At 51.4% G+C, this 17,912-nt stretch overlaps 1 protein-coding gene across 1 annotated transcript in view; it reads right to left on the reverse strand.

The window, feature by feature from the left end:
• KAZN (kazrin, periplakin interacting protein) overlaps positions 1–17,912 on the reverse strand; it is a 239,928-nt gene that overhangs the window by 93,211 nt on the left and 128,805 nt on the right. The window contains exon 3 of the mRNA XM_075113712.1: positions 3,863–4,040. Coding sequence (XP_074969813.1) covers positions 3,863–4,040 — 178 coding nt within the window. The remainder of the gene's footprint in view (positions 1–3,862; positions 4,041–17,912) is intronic.

A 17,912-nucleotide genomic window follows, 5' to 3' on the forward strand; every position in this document is an offset into this window, starting at 1 on the left:
GAGGTATTATTAATAACACTTAGCTATTGATTGCGCTTTACATCTTCAAGCACTTTACCAACATTAATTAATTAAGGTGTTTTCCATTTAATGCTGGGAGGAGACTAAAGCAAAAACATGAGGCTAAACAGGCCGACCGCCTGATTCAGCACGGCAAGTCCTTCCACCCAAACTCTGGATTTCCCCACAGATAACGCTTTCTACAAACTACTGAAAATAGAGGTGTAGATTCAGCAAAGACCCTGAGCCAAAAGCCCAGAGGTGCACCCGGCATAAGCAGGGGCCACTAAGCTACAACAGTGCTTGCTGTAATGCCCTGCCTGCCCACCTGCATCCCCCTCATCGTCACCAGCACCCCACCCTGCCGCCGCTGCCTCACCCAGGCCACAGAGCACAGGCATGCCTTTTGCTCGCAATTAATTCAACCAATACTAATTCAAATAAGAATTCAAACACGAGGGTGCTGACACACGGCTCCAGTGATGCTCCCGAGAGCTGCCTGTAATTGCTGCGCTAAGAACTGGGGACATGAAGTATTGATTTCCACCCTGATCAGCATCTAGATTTACACGGAGGCTGCAGCCAAAATACTTCTTCCAGCAAACTCGTCGTTTAAAAATGACTGTCAGGCTTGAAAGGTTCGAATGATTAACACTCACGCTTAAGGACTGTAACAATACGCAAGTTTCATTCCTACCTACCTACGCACACCCACCCCCCAGCCCTGCTCTCCCCCTTTGCCGAATCCTTCCAGTTTTGTTTTAAATTACGTAAAACAGGCCGTCAAAGCATACCTCGCCGCTGCAAAAATAGAGCATTATAGCAGAGCAAAGTCTCGGTGTGCACAAAAGGGGCAGAGTTATTACCTCGAGCTGTCTCAAGCTGCACCATAATTATACAAATAACACATTTCACAAACTCAGTATTAATTACTGACTGAGCACAGCATGGAGGCACACGTTTGCCTCCTTTCACGTGACTTGGGACTGACCTGGAGCACCTGCCTGCAGCAGTGAGATCACTGAGCTCCTTCCCACGACAAGCAGAGGAACCTGATGATTCTGCCACGTGCTTCTCGGCCAGGACCAAAGCAGGTCGCCGCCGCAAAGCCGTCAGCTGCCCGAGCACCTCCAGCACATCCTACATCTGCACTTGCAGGTAAGCGGCTGCCCACCCAATCCACCAGCCTCCTGCCCTCCTTAACGTATCTGCGTAAATCAAACAGCTTGGCAACCCTCCTACTTAGGAGACACACGACAGCAGAGCTATTCAGAGATACCCGATGTCGTCTCAAAAACCTCGAGGAAAAGCATAAGGCTCGCTACAGATATCTTGGGCCTGCCTAAACAAACACAGAGTGATGTAGGAGAGCATTTATGGCAGTGTATAAACAATAGTACAGAACTTTGGGAGGAAACCCAGCACAGAGAGTGAATCTCATCGGTGGGTTTTGCGGAGACCAAGGACTCTCCCCCTTCTCCTCAATGAGCACGATGAACGCCATACACTTCAGATGCAATTTTACACCTAACTGATCGGTTTCTGTAACACCACCAGTGCTACAGGGCTGGGTATATCACATTTTAAATAATAGACTCAAACTCATGGGGAAAGAAAAAAAAAAAAAAAAGCATCTACAGCCACAAGGCCATGGAGTCACACCTTGTTAGGGCAGCGTCCTCTCTCCTAGTTACTAGACATCAGCACGCTGAGCCAAATTTGCCAGCTTTAATAGTGGGAAGATGGAGCGAACCCTCCAGCAACTTCGCAGCTGCCGAAGGTACCGCTCTCGCACCCAGCCGTACATGGGGCCGCTCTTCCCCACCGGCCACAGGGACCCTGCAACTCCAAAGCACACGTAATTATAGTTATTAAGCAGAAACACGCACGCTCGGGGGAATAGAACACATTTCTTCGGCACCATTACAGCATACCTACTGTTCTCCAGCATGCCGACAGTAAAGGAACCCAAAGGGAAGTTTTTCCACCACTCAACAGACTAGAAAACGAAGAAACCCTGACTGTTGGAGAACCACACACACATCCCTCCTTGCCAGGGCACGCTGCGGGAACAAAGGCACTGCCCCTCTGCAGACACACACGCGGCTCTCCAAAAGCCTCCTGGAGAGGAAACGAAACAAAACGCAGAGTACACCCACAGAAATAGGTGTGTGCGTGAGCAGCCGAAGGATTTTTACCTGCTTTTCTAGCTAGAAGGCTGCATTTCCATGCTTGCGCTGATGCCCTCTGCAGCACATCACCAGCTGCATTCCTGATCCCCCGGCTCCGGCGGGGGAAGACGAAGGCATCCTCCTTCTGCCCTTTCAGCAGATTTTTATAAAAGAAAGCGCCTCGGTAGCCTGGATGTGGCGTACAGCAGGGTCCAGTTCTGATTATACTCACAGGCACTTATGCACATCAGTTCTTAAAACACCTAAGCACGCACATAACTTCACCCCCCACGTACCTGTGGCTACCGGGAAGCTCTTCTGGGTCCAGCTCCTGCCGCCCAGCAAACCCACCTGACCAGAGATTAACTTTGTTTAACAGGTAGAATTCCACACTCCACACCCCCGGCTACCGAAACAGCCAGATAAAACAAGCTGGATGGAACAAATCCACAAATTAATCCCTCTAAATCAATTTGCATTAATGCCACAAACAACAAAACACCCGGCGGTGCAACTGCAGCCTGCCGGGAGCCGCGATGCCCACCAAGAGTTACCTTTGAAAATCTACAGCTTGCGCAAAACCAAAATGCAACTGTTCAATAATGCCTGACGACCATACCAAGAGACACTCACAGTAAATAAGTAACAAGTAAATAACAGCCAGTGACATTTTTATCACGCAGGTGTAAACTCAGTTATCGGGAAAGGGGAGGGCTTGCACTGTGTTTGCTCGGACACCAAGGCTGCTCCAGGGTGAGCTGTCATGCAAGCCTGCAATTACTTGAATACAATTATATATATATATATTTCCTAAGTGTTTATAAAGTAACAGTGGTGGCAGCACTACTTTGGTTAGCAGGAAACAGGGAATTTCAGCCGGGCGAGAGCCAGACCCCATCAAGAGCGCTGCAGAAACAATTTGGACCCCGTTTGTTAACCTTCACGCAAAGCCAAGAGCACAAATCCCTTCCCGCTCCCCCTGCACCCCGTCCCCCGCGCTCGGCCTCCGCTGCTCCAGCACCCAGGCCTGCCGACAACTTTTTAGGGGTTCAGGGGCAGAGGGAGGGGGATGCATGCATTGCATAGGGGCTGTGCAAGCCTTTTGCCTCCGACTTAGCAGAAGGCACGCCTTGGGTATGGGCCCTTTTGGGGTGGGCGCGCTGCAGCCGTGCAGGACCCCGAGCTCTCCCGCTCCCGGTGCGCCCCCCCCCCCCCACCCCCGGGGTCCGCCCCCCGCCCCGGGCCGGGCCGAGCCCCGGGGCCGCCGGCAGCGGCGGGGCCGGAGCGGCCGGATCGCGGCTGTAACATGGCTGCTTTCCTACCGAATTACGAAACCGGTTATGGGAGCCGGGGTACCGGGGAGAGCCGGCGGGCAGGGCCGGGGGCAGCGGCCGGGCGAGTTAAGCAGCGTGCTGGGGACCGGGGAGGGGGTGTGGGGAGGGTATGGGCGGGGTGGGTGTCCCCCCTTGGGCCAGGGGTGCTGGAGCCGAAAGAGATGGAAGGAGTAGCAAGGAACTGGAATCAAAACGGGGAATCCGCAACCGGCGGGTGGAGCCGGGTCCCGACGGGACGCGCCGGTGTTGCCCCCCCCCCCCCCCCCGGAGAATGCAAATAAATAACGACGAACAGCAATGAATGGGGGCGGTTTGCAGGTGTCCCCCCCTCACCCCCACCCCCGCGGCGGCACCCACCTTGCGCGCTGTGCGGGCCGTGCTCCATGGCCGGCTCGCTGCCCAGCTCGGCCAGGCGGCGGCCGGTGGCGGCCAGCTCGGCGCGCAGCGCCGTCACCTCCTGGCCCGCCGCCTGCAGCGCCCCGTCGATGCGCAGCGCCAGCTGCTTGTTGTCGTCCATCATGTGCAGGATTTTGGCCTGGGGGAGGGAGGAAGAGGAGGAGAGAGGTGAGAGAGGGGGAGCGGCGTGCGCCGCCGCGGGGGGGGGGGCGGGGGGCTGCCTGAGGGGGAGCCGCGCGAGTGGGAGGGGGCGGGGCGAGGGGCGGGGCGAGGGGGCTGGGCGAGGGGGGGCCCGAGGGGGGTGCGGAGGGGAGCGGGGCTGGGCAAGGGGGGGGGTGCAAAAGGGGAGGGGGGCTGTGCGAGGGGGGTGCAAAAGGGGAGAGGGGTTGCGGGGGGGGGGTCTGCAAGCGGCGTGCGAAGGGGGAGTGTATGGGGGGGCCGCAAAAGGGGGAGGGGGGCCGCAAAAGGGGAGGGGGTGTGCGAGTGAGGTGCAAAGAGGAGGGGGGCTGTGCGACGGGGGAGCAAAAGGGGACGGAGGCTGCGTGGGGGGGTCTGCAAGCGGCGTGCGAAGGGGGGAGTGTATGGGGGGCGCAAGAGGGCAGGGGGCTGTATGAGGGGGGTGAAAAATGGAAGAGGGTCTGTGCAAGGCGGTCTGCAAGGTGGGGCGTAAAGGGGAAGGGGGCTCTACAGGCTTCGTGCAAAGTGGAGGGGGGGCTCTGCAACCGGGCGTGCAAAGGGAAGGAGGGTCTGTGCAACAAGGGGGGAGCCGTGCAAGGGGGGTGCAAAGGTGAGAGGTGCTGTGCGAGTGGGGAGCAAAGGGGGGGCTGTGTGAGAGGGTTGCAAAGGGGAGGGGGAGCTGTGCAAGGGGGAACAGGTTGTGCGGGGGGGGGGGGCCTTGCCCCCTGCCTGTTGTCCTCCCCCCCCGGCAGGGCACCCAGGGGAGCTCAGGGGTGAGGGGTGAACAAGGAGGGGTGGGCAGCCCTGCAAAGCTGTGGCAGCGCCGCAGCGACACCCCCCCCCCCCCCCCACCTTACACACACACCCCCCTCCCGGGAAGTTTGGTGTGGGTGCTGCAGTGCCCGCAACTAGCCACCGTCTGCTGAAAATCCCCCTAATTAAGCACCTTGCTGCTAATCGGGCTCTGGTTCACCCTGCCACATGGGCATACCCAATGGCTGCGTGCAGCAGGTGGAGGGAAAACGGGCTCCAAAATTCCCCCTGGAAGGATTTTGGAGGGGGGGGGAAGAGCAAGCCGTACGCTCTCACTGCTGTAGCGGCGGTTCATGCGAGAGTCCTTATGCTGGCGGTTCATGTGGCATGAACCCAGGGTGAAAAATCGAGAATTATTTGGTATCATCGCCAGCGACTGCTAGAGGGAGCGCTGATGTTTCCCTGTGCCTTATCAATGCCTCGGAGGGATCCACTTGCGTGTTCGCCAGGGCCTGGGCTGCAGCAAGCCTGCAGAGCTGCGATCGTCCCCAAGGCAGCCGTGCGGGCAGGCTTCGTCCCCTCCCAAATCAGACGGTGCCGCTCTGGAAACCGCGGCCTGCACGGCTGCGCCTCCCCGAACCATCCCCGCCTCTGAAAGCGGCGGGCAGCGGCGCTGCTTGTTTTCACCTGAGCCACGTCCAGCTTTAAAAGTTCACGAATGGGTTTAGGAATTGGGCAGGAGCCCCCACGGTGCAGGGTGGGGGTCTGCGGAAACGCGAGTGGGTGCGGGGAGCGCAGCAGGGAGCCAGGGCCGGCGAGGAAGGGCTCTCGCCAAGGGAAAAGCCGGGGAAAATCACAACCCTTAAGGAAAAAGGGAGAAACAGTCCTGCCTGTGTCGGTACGATTTGCTAAATCCTCTGCTGTCTGCCTAAACTCAGACTTTTGGCTGCGCAGCCTGAGAATTTGGGGCATTTCCTTGAACTTCAGGATGCTCCTTGCGCAGCGCCGCTGGCATGCACAGACCTTAGCCAAAACGCAGTAAAAACGATAGAAAAGTGCTTCCCTTCTCAGAGAGCTGCAAAGATGACTCTGGGAGAGGCTTGGCATGAGCTGAAGCAGAAGCCTGCCGCTGTCCCGCGCAGTGACGGTCCCCGGGGAGCGCTGGGACGTGGCCCTGCAGAAGCAGCGGGGTTCGGCATGCCGTGTCCCCAGGCAGCTCTTAGGAACAGAAATTGGGCAGATCTGTCATGTCAGTCTGCCGAAAAACAACACTAAGATCAGCCTGGGTCCCCCAAAAGCCTCCGCTCTGATCTGGATCGTGCCTACAGCCAGCTCCCTAAGAGGGAAAAGGACCGAGTCCTTGTCAAGCAGCACCTACGCCTGGTCATCGGTATCAGGATTTTGTAAAACAAAGAAAATCCAGTATTCAGATAAACGGTACAGTGGCTTTTTCAAGGGAAAATGATTTTTGACTGAGAGTTTTCCAGCAGTGTTTGCAACCCACCCACTAGCGCTGGGCCAGGGCACTCGGGATACGGGTGGAAAGGGTTCTTCTCCTTAATGAATTCCCGAAGGGTGGACAAACACCCCGCAAGGAGAATAAATGCAATTCTTGACATTGTTTCTTCATCATCTATGCAGCCATCCCTGAAGAAGATAAAATTCTTTAAGTATATGTGGAAACTGAATTCTAATCAAGATAAATGCCCGGTTTCGTGCCTTATTTGCATGAGTATTTGCTGCAAACTGTGCTTGCAAATGAGAGAATTATGTATGTAACCAGATAACCTGAATGTGCAATCGCGGTACCGCGTATGCAAAACTTAGTCATTGCGCTTGAATAAAACGTACGCTTCAGCAGAAAGGAGCTCGGCTTTAAAATGCAGACACATTATTTTTATCATAAAAAATCAGGTTAAAACTGATTTGAGCCTTCCAAGAACACATTCAGCTCCTGAAGCAAAGTCCAAATTATGCTTCGTACTCAATCTAACCTTAATAATAGACTAGTTGAGTTGCTCTACTGGCAGTGCTGGAATCTTTTTAATTTACCGATGCAAGAAAATTTCTACCTTAGCACGTGTATTTAAAAATATGTTCCTTAAACTTCGCTGTGGACTCAACCGTAAATTAATAACCTCACTTTAAAAAAAATCTTCCTTATTACTTTAAGTTCTTTTGAGATTCCCCTGAAGATATCTTGAAAGATTTTCCCCCGTACCTCCCCCCGTCCTAACTAGGGAACAGCTGAGTCCATTTAAAATCGATTTCGATCTCTGAAAGCAGGATTTGATTTCTCCGAGCTTCCGCCTGGAAAGAGCACGCAATGTTGCAGCGCTCCCGAGCTATCAGCCGGCAGAGCTGGAGCCCGGCACAAAGCGAGCGGCGCGGGCGCGAGCACGGGGCAGCAAAGGGATTTGCAGCGTGAGGGTGGCTGACGTTCGCTGGCCACCCGCGATTAAAGCGCTGCGACGTACCCCGCGGCGTCGCTGCCCCGGGTCTGCCGCGGTGCTGACTCTCCATCCCTCCCTCGCGCTGTGCCGCGTCTGCACACCCCTATACGTTCCCAACCCAAAATCTCCCTGCGCTGCAGCCCCGGTTCTGAGACGAGGGGAACCCACCCAGCCGCACGAAGGTCCCCATCATTGCTCCGCCAGCAAAGCTGTCTTCAAGGGGGAAGGATTAAAAATATCGCCAGGGTGTGCATTCCCAGCGCGGAACCTGAGGAGTATTTTGGGTTGTGCTGATTCCCATTCCGAAGGCCGAGCCTTTGCTGAAATCCTCAAAATTGGGGTGAAATGAAGCGTTAGGAAAGGAATTGGGCCTTGTTCCCTTTCTCGTGTTAGTTTTGAATTAACAAAAAATTAAATCACCAAAATTAGAAACGTATTATTTCCCCAAATTGCTTTGCCTTTGTTTTTAATTCCAGCTTTAACCAAGAGCTTGACAGCTCTGCACCAGGTCCGTGTCCCCAGGGATGGGAGTCCCTGGCCACGCGGATTTGGCACGGAGGGGTCAGAAGAATCTGCTACAGGCACACGGGAAACCTGAGTCAACACCAACAAATCTCAAGTCTCCATTCCGCCTTAGCTACACTCAGCATCTTTTCAGGTGGTGCAAGGGTAGCCTTGAAAACGTGAAAAAAGCCCTCAATTTTGGGCAACACATTCTAATAGTAGCATCACGCCCAGGCAGGCCATTTCTCAAGAACGTATAGATGGCATAAATGTGGATGGAGGAAGATTTGAGACTACTACCCATCCTGTTTGCTCTCTTTTCAGCCTAGGGAATGCAGTAGAGGGAATATGAGAAGGTTTAGGAGATAAGAAAGAGCTGAGTAGCACACGGGCACCGTTCAGGCCTTCCAAACACTTTCATTTGCTACGCACATTACCACTTTTTATAGTTTAATATGTACAATATGCAAAGGAACCAGTTTAACTAAACGGGAAAAGCCTTTTGTGTTAAGGTTGAAGGTAATCTAATACGGCCCTTTGACTTGATTCAATTAAATCCTTTCTTTTCCAATTAAATAATCAGCCAGAAGTTAATAAAAATGAATTTCAATGTGTCATCCTGCAGAATGATGACCTCTGAGATGGTGAAGGCTTATGTAAATGCTGCTGATCGCATTTTATCTGCTTGTGCCTCACTCCCACCAAAAAAATTGCCTTCTGTCTGTATATTTACATTATTTTCTCATCTGCTCCATGTATCTCTGTCTGCAGTAACAATCCCCAGCTGAAAGGGCTGCGAGTATCACCAGCTTCTTTCAGCACATCCTCTACAACTGACCTTCCGCGACTGGAAAAAAAGATCGCCCAAGACGGGATTTCTGATCTGTGCCTCTATTTTGTTACCCCCTGGCACGCTGCAGCGCAAACAGCGGCAATCTGGCCCTTTCCAAATGCCACCAGAGGCATCTGTATGGCCATTCATCAGCAAAGAAAAGCACACCAAGAAAATCCGGTAGAAGAGACCAGCAAACTTTAGCAGCAACCACCAGGAAAAGCACAGCGTGCCCCGAGTTCAATAGTCCGTCATAGCACATCTCTGCTGAGTAATTTCCATCCAGGTTACAATAGTTGCTAATGTCTACAAGGGCTTTTTTTTTCCCCCCACAAAGGTCACATTTTTATTTGTGTATTTATAACTGCGTTTGACCCCTCTTCTCGCTCTTAAAATACTGAGCACCAGCTCTCTTCTTCCTCAGCTGGAGTGCATAGCAGCATCTTAATGCAAACCTTGCCGATGTGTTACTGCTCTGCTGAAGCTGAAACGCTAGTGCTTTAATTAATAAGTTATTAAACCAGGATTAAACAGAGCTAAGGATAGGCAGGTTAAAAATTTGGGTGAATATTCTCCTTTTCCCCTGTGTTGCTGCAGTGACACATTTCCCCATCTCCGTTTCTGTGCGGGTGAAAAGGTCCTGGTGACCTTCCTGTGCTGCACGTCCCTCGGGACCACGAAAACAAACCCATTAATGTTTATAAAGTGTCTCGGACTAGGGGAATTACATCACCGTGGTGAGATACAAGCTTAATGGATCAAAACAAACCCCAGATCCAAACCCCCCCAGCTTAGACACATCTCAGTTACCCGGCGCAAACCTCGAGGAATCCCACTGAGAAGGGATAATTGAGAGAAAAATGTGATCCCAGAGATTTTTCTCCAGTAAACCCATTTTACGTTAATAGGAAGCAGATTTCTAGACCCCTTGCAAACAAATGACTTCCACAGCATATTTCACAGCTGAGCGCATCTATGGCACCAGCCTTTATACGCGGGTCTATTAAACCCAACATTTGTTTAATGAATTACAGCGATCCAATGAATCTGTGTATGTTCAGCCTATATTTAAATGTTTATGGGGAAGACGTCAGCAGCCAGCTTTTCACCAGCAGGTATCAGCGTCAGTGATGAGCTCCAGCTGCAAGGTACCCGAGGCTTTTAATGTTTTTTAGTGGCCACTTTTTTGACTATTGTGGGCAGTCAATTGTTTACTTTTATAAAACTGTAAGTGTAATTACGCAGGAGTTTCGGGGTCTATGCTTAACATGAAACTGCTCAGATTCTGTGCAAATTTAGGGGGGTTTCTCCCCGTTGATGAACCATGTGTGTCACCTGATAAAGTCATAGAATCACAGAATGCCCTGAGCTGGGAGGGACCCACAAGGACCATCGAGCCCAGCTCCTGTCCCTGCACAGGGCACCCCAAATTCACACCGTGTCCCTGAGGGCCTTGTCCAAGGGCTTCTGGAACATCGCCAGGCTGGTGCCGTGATGCCTCCCTGGGGAGCCTGTGCCAGGGCTCCACCACCCTCTGGGGGAAGGACCTTCTCCTAATGCCCAGCCTCACCCTCCCCTGGCCCATCTCCCTGCCATTCCCTCGGGGCCTGGCGTTGGTCACCAGAGAGCAGAGACCGGCCCTGCCCCTCCTCCTGCCCTCGGGAGGGAGCTGCAGAGCGCCATGAGGGCTGCCCTCGGCCTCCTCTGCTCCAGCTGAACAGACCCAGGGACTCCAGCCGCTCCTCGTACGGTTTCCCCTCTAAATCCTTCCCCAGCTCCGTGGCCTCCTCGGGACACTCTCCAGTACCTTTATACCCTCAGTGTCCTGCGGCGCCCAACCCTGCCCACAGCGCTCGAGGTGAGGCCGCCCCAGCGCGGGGCAGAGCGGGACAATCCCCCCCCTCGCCCGGCTGCGATGCAGGGCTCGGTGCCCCCCGGGCACGGCTGGCCCTCTGGGCTGCCAGGGTACGCTGGGGGCTTGGGTTCAGCCTGTCCGGGGCCAGAGCCTCCAGGTTCAGATATAAACTGTGGCACATCTCCCACCCGCCTGGGGTTTCATCCACGTGACAGAAAGGTGAGTTAAGACACTAAAAGTCACATAGTCAAACACAGCTGACATGCTGCAGCTGTTTCCCAGATCACCTCAAGTTCACCTCATGGGCCAATATTTAAATCTTGACAAAAGTCTAACTCTGGCCCGCCCTCCTGTTTCAGCGTATCCCCTGCTGCACGCTATGCCTGAAGTGCTCCCTTTCATGGCATGTAGAAGCAACAGTGATGATGGTGCTGTGATAGTATTTAGCTTTCTTGGGTTGATACCTCTGCTTTGTGGTGGTCTCCAGCCCAGCTCTCCCCACCCAGGAGCAGGTTTGCTGCCTTGCTTCTGCGTAGGATGCTGAAGGTCTCACTTAGAGAAGGGGTGAGTCCCGAAGTCCATCCACATGAGCAGAGCTGCCTGGTTATATGTTGCTGCAAAAACTGTTTTCATTGCAGTTAGGGCTGAAATATCCCTAAGGAGCTAGTTTTAGAACTGACCAAGTGCAAGGTCACACTTGACCCGGATGGGTCCACAGCCGTTGCCCTCGGCCAGCCGCTCACCAGGGAAAGGACGCAGAAGGATGCCCTGCGCTCTGGCGCTGGCCCCTCTGGGCCGTTGCAGAGCTGAGCTGCCTGGCAGGGGCTGTGCTCGCCGCGTGGGTGCTTGATGGTGGCTCAGCCAAGCACGGGACCTCTGGCAGCGGTGGGTGGGTGGAAGGGACACCAGCAGGTCGTGGAGACCCCCTCAAGTGCAGCTGGGATTACAAAATAGCTGGGTAGCACGTGGTGGGAACGCACTTGGAGAAGCAAGGAGAGCAAGTGCGGACCCAAACGTGCACGCATGGTACCTACGCGCTTGGCAGCGGTGGTGAAGTCTGCGTGCTAGTTCTGTAAAACTGCTTGGATTTCACAAATACCTGTCCATAAAGGAAGAGAGAAATGGGGAGCAAAGAGAAAGAACTTCAGGCAAAGTCTGTATGAAACGCTATCGCAAATTATAGGGGAAAAATGTACTTAGGTTTTGCAAAACTGCAGGGGTGATTGGGAGATCAGGTCCTACTGACTTACTAGAAGACACCGTCTGTCCTCTTGGGAAGGGAAGAATGGGAAGTCCGCAGAGACATTTGCTTTGCAGACCCGATTTACCAGCTGTTCAGACACTATTATAAGGATCGTATAAAAACTTAAATGAATAGGGAGTTTCTGAAGCACTTAGATAGCAGGAAAATAAGTGCCATGAAAAAATCCCGTGATCAATCAGCAGACAAATATATACTTAAATTAGGTGTTAGTGGGACAGATGCGGGAAAGGTGATTATGGGTTGCCTCTGTGTTTCCTTTGTCAACAATGATGACACACCAGGGTGGGTCAACGTACCCTACCATTAAGACAGCATCAGCATTCATCTGACAGTTTCTTTGTCCCGTGAAGTCAATGCCTACGAAGATTTGACATTAGCGAGAGGCACGGTGAAATTCAGATGCCTTTGAATTTTCATGACCCTCTAGATGCTTTAGCCTGGCAGATTACAGGCAAGACGACTGTCCTAAATTGGGCAGGAGGCAGGAATAAACATTCGTGCCCATCCATTTCAACTGTGGCAATAAATACCATCGGCAAAAACAGTGGAAGAGCAGCCCTCTCCTCCCTCCCCGGCAAACAAAACCACAAACAGGGTCTGTAGGACAGAGTGCACGGGAAGAGTCAGCTGGAGCATCCTGGGAAAGGAAGATGTTAGGGAGAAATGTAATTTTTTACTATAATATTTGTGAAGTAAGTAAAAGAGAAGATCTGGAGTGTGGTTCAGGCCTCTAAAATAATCCTAAAATTACTACAGAAACGGGGAGCTCCACAGAGTAAAGGAGATGGGATTTAGCATGTGCAGCGTGCCTTCCCCATCGCCACCTGCCACCCGAGGTGCACGTCAGCACCCACAAAATTCCCGCAGGCGTTCTGGGGACCGTACAGAGCAACCTAGACAAGAGCGAAACTTAATTTAGTCTTACCAGGCTACCCAGGGCAAAGCATCCTTCCTTTTCATTTCAAGTGAGGCAAAGCATGCTCTGGCCGTCGTCCTGCCTTGTTTTGTCGGCGGCACCCACACAGGGGGCACACCTAGTTTGAGGATTGCCCCACTGAAAAACCAGCTGCTTTTACAACAGAAGAGTGTGTGTGGCTGGGGAGCATGGAACAATAAAACTAGCTGCTTTTTTTTTTTAATTATTATTTTTTTCAAGAGGCTGCCAGCAGGGTGGACTAATCCTGTATTGCGTAAGGTTACAAACATGTAATTACCTTCCCCACTAAACTATGAAAACTCTAAAAATATACATAGGTAAAATTGCAGCATTGGGAAGGCAGCTGAAAAATGGGAGCAATATTCATACATTTACACATTACATGATTTATAGTCATATTTTAAGGCTTCAGTATGTATTTATTGATTCCATGCATTTGGGGTTTGGAGCGTATTGGTGCCCATCTCCTTAACCGTCATAACGCAGATTGGCTGGAGTCATCTGCTCTGAAAAATAACACTTTTTGAGGATTGAAAGAAATCCCTTTACATCATATAATTCACAAGTACTTTGTTTCTTTGGTTAGGTAGGAAAATACTGCAGACCTTGTTTCACAGGATGGGGAAACTGAGGCACGGATGGGCTGAAGCTGGGTGCGAAGGGGTGCTGTGACCCAGTGGGAAAGGGGACCTACTGCAACCCATAAAACACAGCGAGCCTTTCCAGTGAAATAAGGAAAATTCCTTCACCTCTTGCCTAAGGAACCGTAGCGTTACTGGTACTCTCATGCAGTCCCACACTCGGGAGGGGTGCTGATCCTCGTGTGCTGGGCGGTTTTGGTAGTGCTCTGACACTAATGAGGCAGAGATCAGGGTTAAAAACCAGGGAGTGTGAGTGCAGTGTACTTTAGTGCAGTGTACAAAAGCAAAAGATGGTAACAGCCCCCCCCCCACTTTCTAGGTACTGCACTAGCACACATGTTTTGTCTAAACAGGAGTTTTTAATGAAATCTGCTGGAGGTTGATTGACCCTAATGTAACACTCAGCCATGGAAGGGCAGGGGGTGTGCTGCTTCTAATAAAGTCCATTTAGCTTCTGACAAAGATTACTTTAAAAAACCCCAAACAAAAAAAACCAACCCCCCCCACCAAACGCACAAGCGTGATAAAGTATCTCAGTATAAAATCAATACCGGGGCGATTAGCAGCCTTTGAAAAATTCTGGCTCTAAGTCAGTTCATGGCAGAAATCAAATGGAGGTGCTGTCAACTCACTTGGTCATTTTACTTTGCTTCTGATATACGAGAGTTAGAATCATCTAAAATGATTCCCATTATTCCTGCATTTTGCCCTTCCCCACCCCGGGGCAGCACCGCGCAGCCAGGCACCCATCCCACCCACCTCCCGGTCTGCAGCATCACCTCCCGCCGAGCGCTCCCCATCGCAGCATGGCCCGTGTCCGGGGGAATCCCCAGGCTGCCGAGGCGTCCTTATCGGTTCCTGCTTTTAGGGAAAACTGGAGATAAGCTTGACCAGGCGTGAGCTGCCACAGCCAGCCCAAGGTCCCTCCGTCCGATTCCCGGCGGCTGCTGGGAGCATCCTGCAGTCCAAGACGGACAGCCCTGGTCATCAGCCGGCACGCCAAGGGGAGCTCAGTCCTCTGTTAGAGAGGCATTACGCAGCCCTTCAGCTAACTCGGGTGAGTTAATATTATTGATATTAACAGCATTTTGGGAAAGCGGGGAAGTTTTCCCCAAGTCTGGTGCACCAGAGCGGGGGGAGATGCCTTCAGATGAAGGCTTGGTGGAGCCAGAGGGATCCAAGGGAAAGCTGATGTTCTTCCCAGAGAGGGAGCACTATGAGTGGTCTCACAGAAAGCCAGGGCAGATTGGTAGGACCCTCAGAATAAATAAGGATGCAAAATTCTAAATAAATAACAATTTAGAAAAAGCCCAGCTGGATGGATTCCTTAGAAAAATCTAAACACATCGTTAAGCTCCGGTGTGTACAGGAGGTTCTGTGGGTGCCAGCACGTTCATCACCCCGAAGGTCTTCAGGACAAGAATCAAATCACTAAGCTGGTGGGACTGTTGGCAGAGGGATTTTAAGAAGGTGATACGTATAAAACCTATCGATGGCAATTAAACAAAGCAGGACAGCTGCCAAGCTCTTGTGTTTGCTCACTGTCAGTAGCTTTTATGTATACAGAGATATATATCTACACAGCTATTCAAGTGCATTTAATTTTTCCAATACCCACGTACTGCAGCGTGTGTGAGGGTAATGTGTTTATGCTAGGAAGTTAGCGATTTCATAACACAGTACTTGGCTCTAGGGCAGTTTTTGTATTATTAACTTCCTTCCAGTGCACATAGAAAAATAAAACCTCTCCCCATCAAAAACCCCAGGATGAAGTTTTGTCGGGCGTTGAGCGCAGATTGTCACACTGCCAGAGGCCCAGGGCTGGACACTGAGCTTGGAAAAATCCAGGACCTCAAACCTGACGGAGAAAGTGTGAGCCGAGGCGTGGGGAATACGGGGCTGGTAGGTGGGGAGCTCACTCTGGCACGGCGCAAGACAAAGGGACAAGGGGAAGAACCCCTATGGCACCTTTTGTAACATCCACATTTAAGTTCCTAGACTAAAGGTTAGGCCAGACCTGCAGTGTGAGGGAGTGCCGCTCCGTCCCTCGCGCCCCTCGCTGTCCAAAAGGTCTGGACAAGCACGAGAAACGAGTTAGGACCGTTTGGCTGATTTTCTTGCCTTCTGATGACACTCCATTAAAACTAACAGTTCATAATCTGCACCGGACCAGCTTGCCTCCAGATAAAGATCCGCCTCATTTGCAGTTACATAATTAGCAATTACCCTAATTTCACTTACATTAAAATTACTTTTTTAAAAAAAAAAAACACGTTATCTTTTCTGATGAAAAAAAATAAAGCGGCCTGGGTCTACTTGAAACTATTCTACAGAAAGCAGCAGCATCATTATCCTGTTCACAGATATAATACCTAGACACTTTTAATGAAAATATTCATTATTGCTCATTTGCATCTCTTTCAATTCTAGGACGGAAATCAAATGAAGATGTAAAAACAGTGCCACCTCTGCCTCAGGCAGAAAGGAGATAGGGTGACCCCCATGTCCTTCCAAACATGAGCTTAACTTGTATGAAGAGAAAGGATCTCCAGCATCCTCGTAATTGAAGGCAGTGCTAGACGAAAAATGAGCAAAGAAAACCGGAGGAAAATAATGGTGTAAGAATCTGGATCTGAGGAAAAAATCGGGGAGCTCAGCACAGCACAGAAACCCTCCTCCGATGGGTTTAGTCTCGTGAGGACGCTGAGCCAGAGCGAGTTATAAAGGGGGGTTATAAAGAAGAGCAGGGGAATTTGCTTCTGACCGCCCTGCATTGCAGTGGGAGCAGAGGCTCTTACGCCCCTTAGGCTTGTTTGAAAAATCTCAGCCCCAAACTGGAAGTTGTGTTGAAATACAGCTGTTACTCAGGATGGTGATAACTCACGTGGGTTTAGCAGAGACTTCTCCTGAAGATAAAGTACATTTTAAATGTACTCCTTACTTGCTAGTAACAAAACTTGCCATTAGTACAAGTAAATGGATACTATACCTCAGAAATACACGCTTCATTGAGCTTGGAGAGTAAAGCTAAAATAATCTTTTTATAGCAAATACAGATGAATACTTAAAAATAATAAAAAATCGGTGAATATTCATTTGAACTCCTAAGCAAATTTGCCCTTGTCATATTTGCATCTCTCTTGTGTTCTCTTTCTGTGCAACAGAGTTTTATTAGCATGAACATTCACAGAAAGTGAATTTGAAGGCTGAATACCCATGGGAAATGAATTCTAAATTCACTTGCTGTGTGCAGTCACCCACAAAACTTGATCATAATTGTTTATTATACTTAAATATTTATATTGTGGAAGCACTCGTTAGATAAAAGGGCCGAGATGCTCCTGCGCTGGGTGCTGTGCAAACACTGTCTCAGGCTTACAGAAATTACCTCCGTCCCCAGCAAACACAAATGGGGACGTGTGACAAGTTCGACCAGGCTCGGTCACGTAAGAGAGGTGAGATGGCAGGCGGCAAATTTCAAGGTCAAGAACAAGCACTGGGGCGGAGGGGTGAAAGATCGAAACGTTCCTGCTGTTTTCCAAGAACAAATGAGAAAGTCGCAGTGTATCCGCCAAGTGGCAGGACCTCGCACCGGGTGTGTTCGTATGGGGTGTTTGAAATAAAGTTGGGGATTTAAAGTTCATCAGAAACATCCTCGTCCAAGCTTTTTTACTGCCTGAAGTCCATCGCCACGGACTCCAGCCTTCGCTCGGGAGCTCAGATTTCAGAGCTCTCAATGCCTTCAGGGTTTACAATGGATTCTTACATTTGCCATTCCATTCCCCTCCCCTGCTCCCCATTTGCATCTATAAATGTCCTGGAAAGCGGCACCCACTGCTGCACACAGCGCTGCTGCCTCCCCCAGCAGATTCCTGGTGGCACAGCGGCAACTCCAGAGCAGGAATCACGTCCCTGGTCACCGGAACACTTCATACCTTCCCACCCGGGAAAGGCGGCTGCAGGAGCTCGCTGGGCAGGGCAGCGTTGCTCCCAGCTCACCCCTGTGCTCCAAAGATGCCTCTGGGTTTTTTTTTGGGGGGAAAGGATGCACTTTCTGTAATAGAGGACCCTGTTTTTACTCAGTCACAAAGCACCCTACAAGTCTTCTGTACCCCACAGACCTCATAGCAAAGCGTGGGCTGGCCCTGCTGGAGCTAGCACTGGCTGCACGCTGGACTTTGGACAGGATTTTTTTGCAAGATGCTAGATAAACTGTATTTTGGGGGGGTTGGATGGAGGCAGAGGATGATTTCCAGCCTGTTCTCCCACCCCTCGCGCACAGCAGGACTGCAGTCGTCTCCCGGCTACCTTCCACCCTCCCGAGCGAGCGCAGTGAGGCAGGAATTGGCTGCCTGGGTCACTCGGCCGCGTGGGAACAAACCGAGGGGGTGCCCTGACAACGGGCCACCCCAGTGCTCCGCCTGCTCGATCCAGGAGCAGATCCCTGCAAAAGCCTGCAAACAGCACTGCTGCACTCCTGGGCTTCGGAGGAAGGCGAGGGGGCATGTCGAGAGCATGCTTTTAGACCAATCTTCACTGAATTATTTTTCTGTATTGCCTGCCTCAGTCTACAACGCAACGAGGGAGCATATTTT

Source organism: Phalacrocorax aristotelis, chromosome 19, assembly GCF_949628215.1.
Source record: "Phalacrocorax aristotelis chromosome 19, bGulAri2.1, whole genome shotgun sequence".
NCBI classification, from domain to species: domain Eukaryota; kingdom Metazoa; phylum Chordata; class Aves; order Suliformes; family Phalacrocoracidae; genus Phalacrocorax; species Phalacrocorax aristotelis.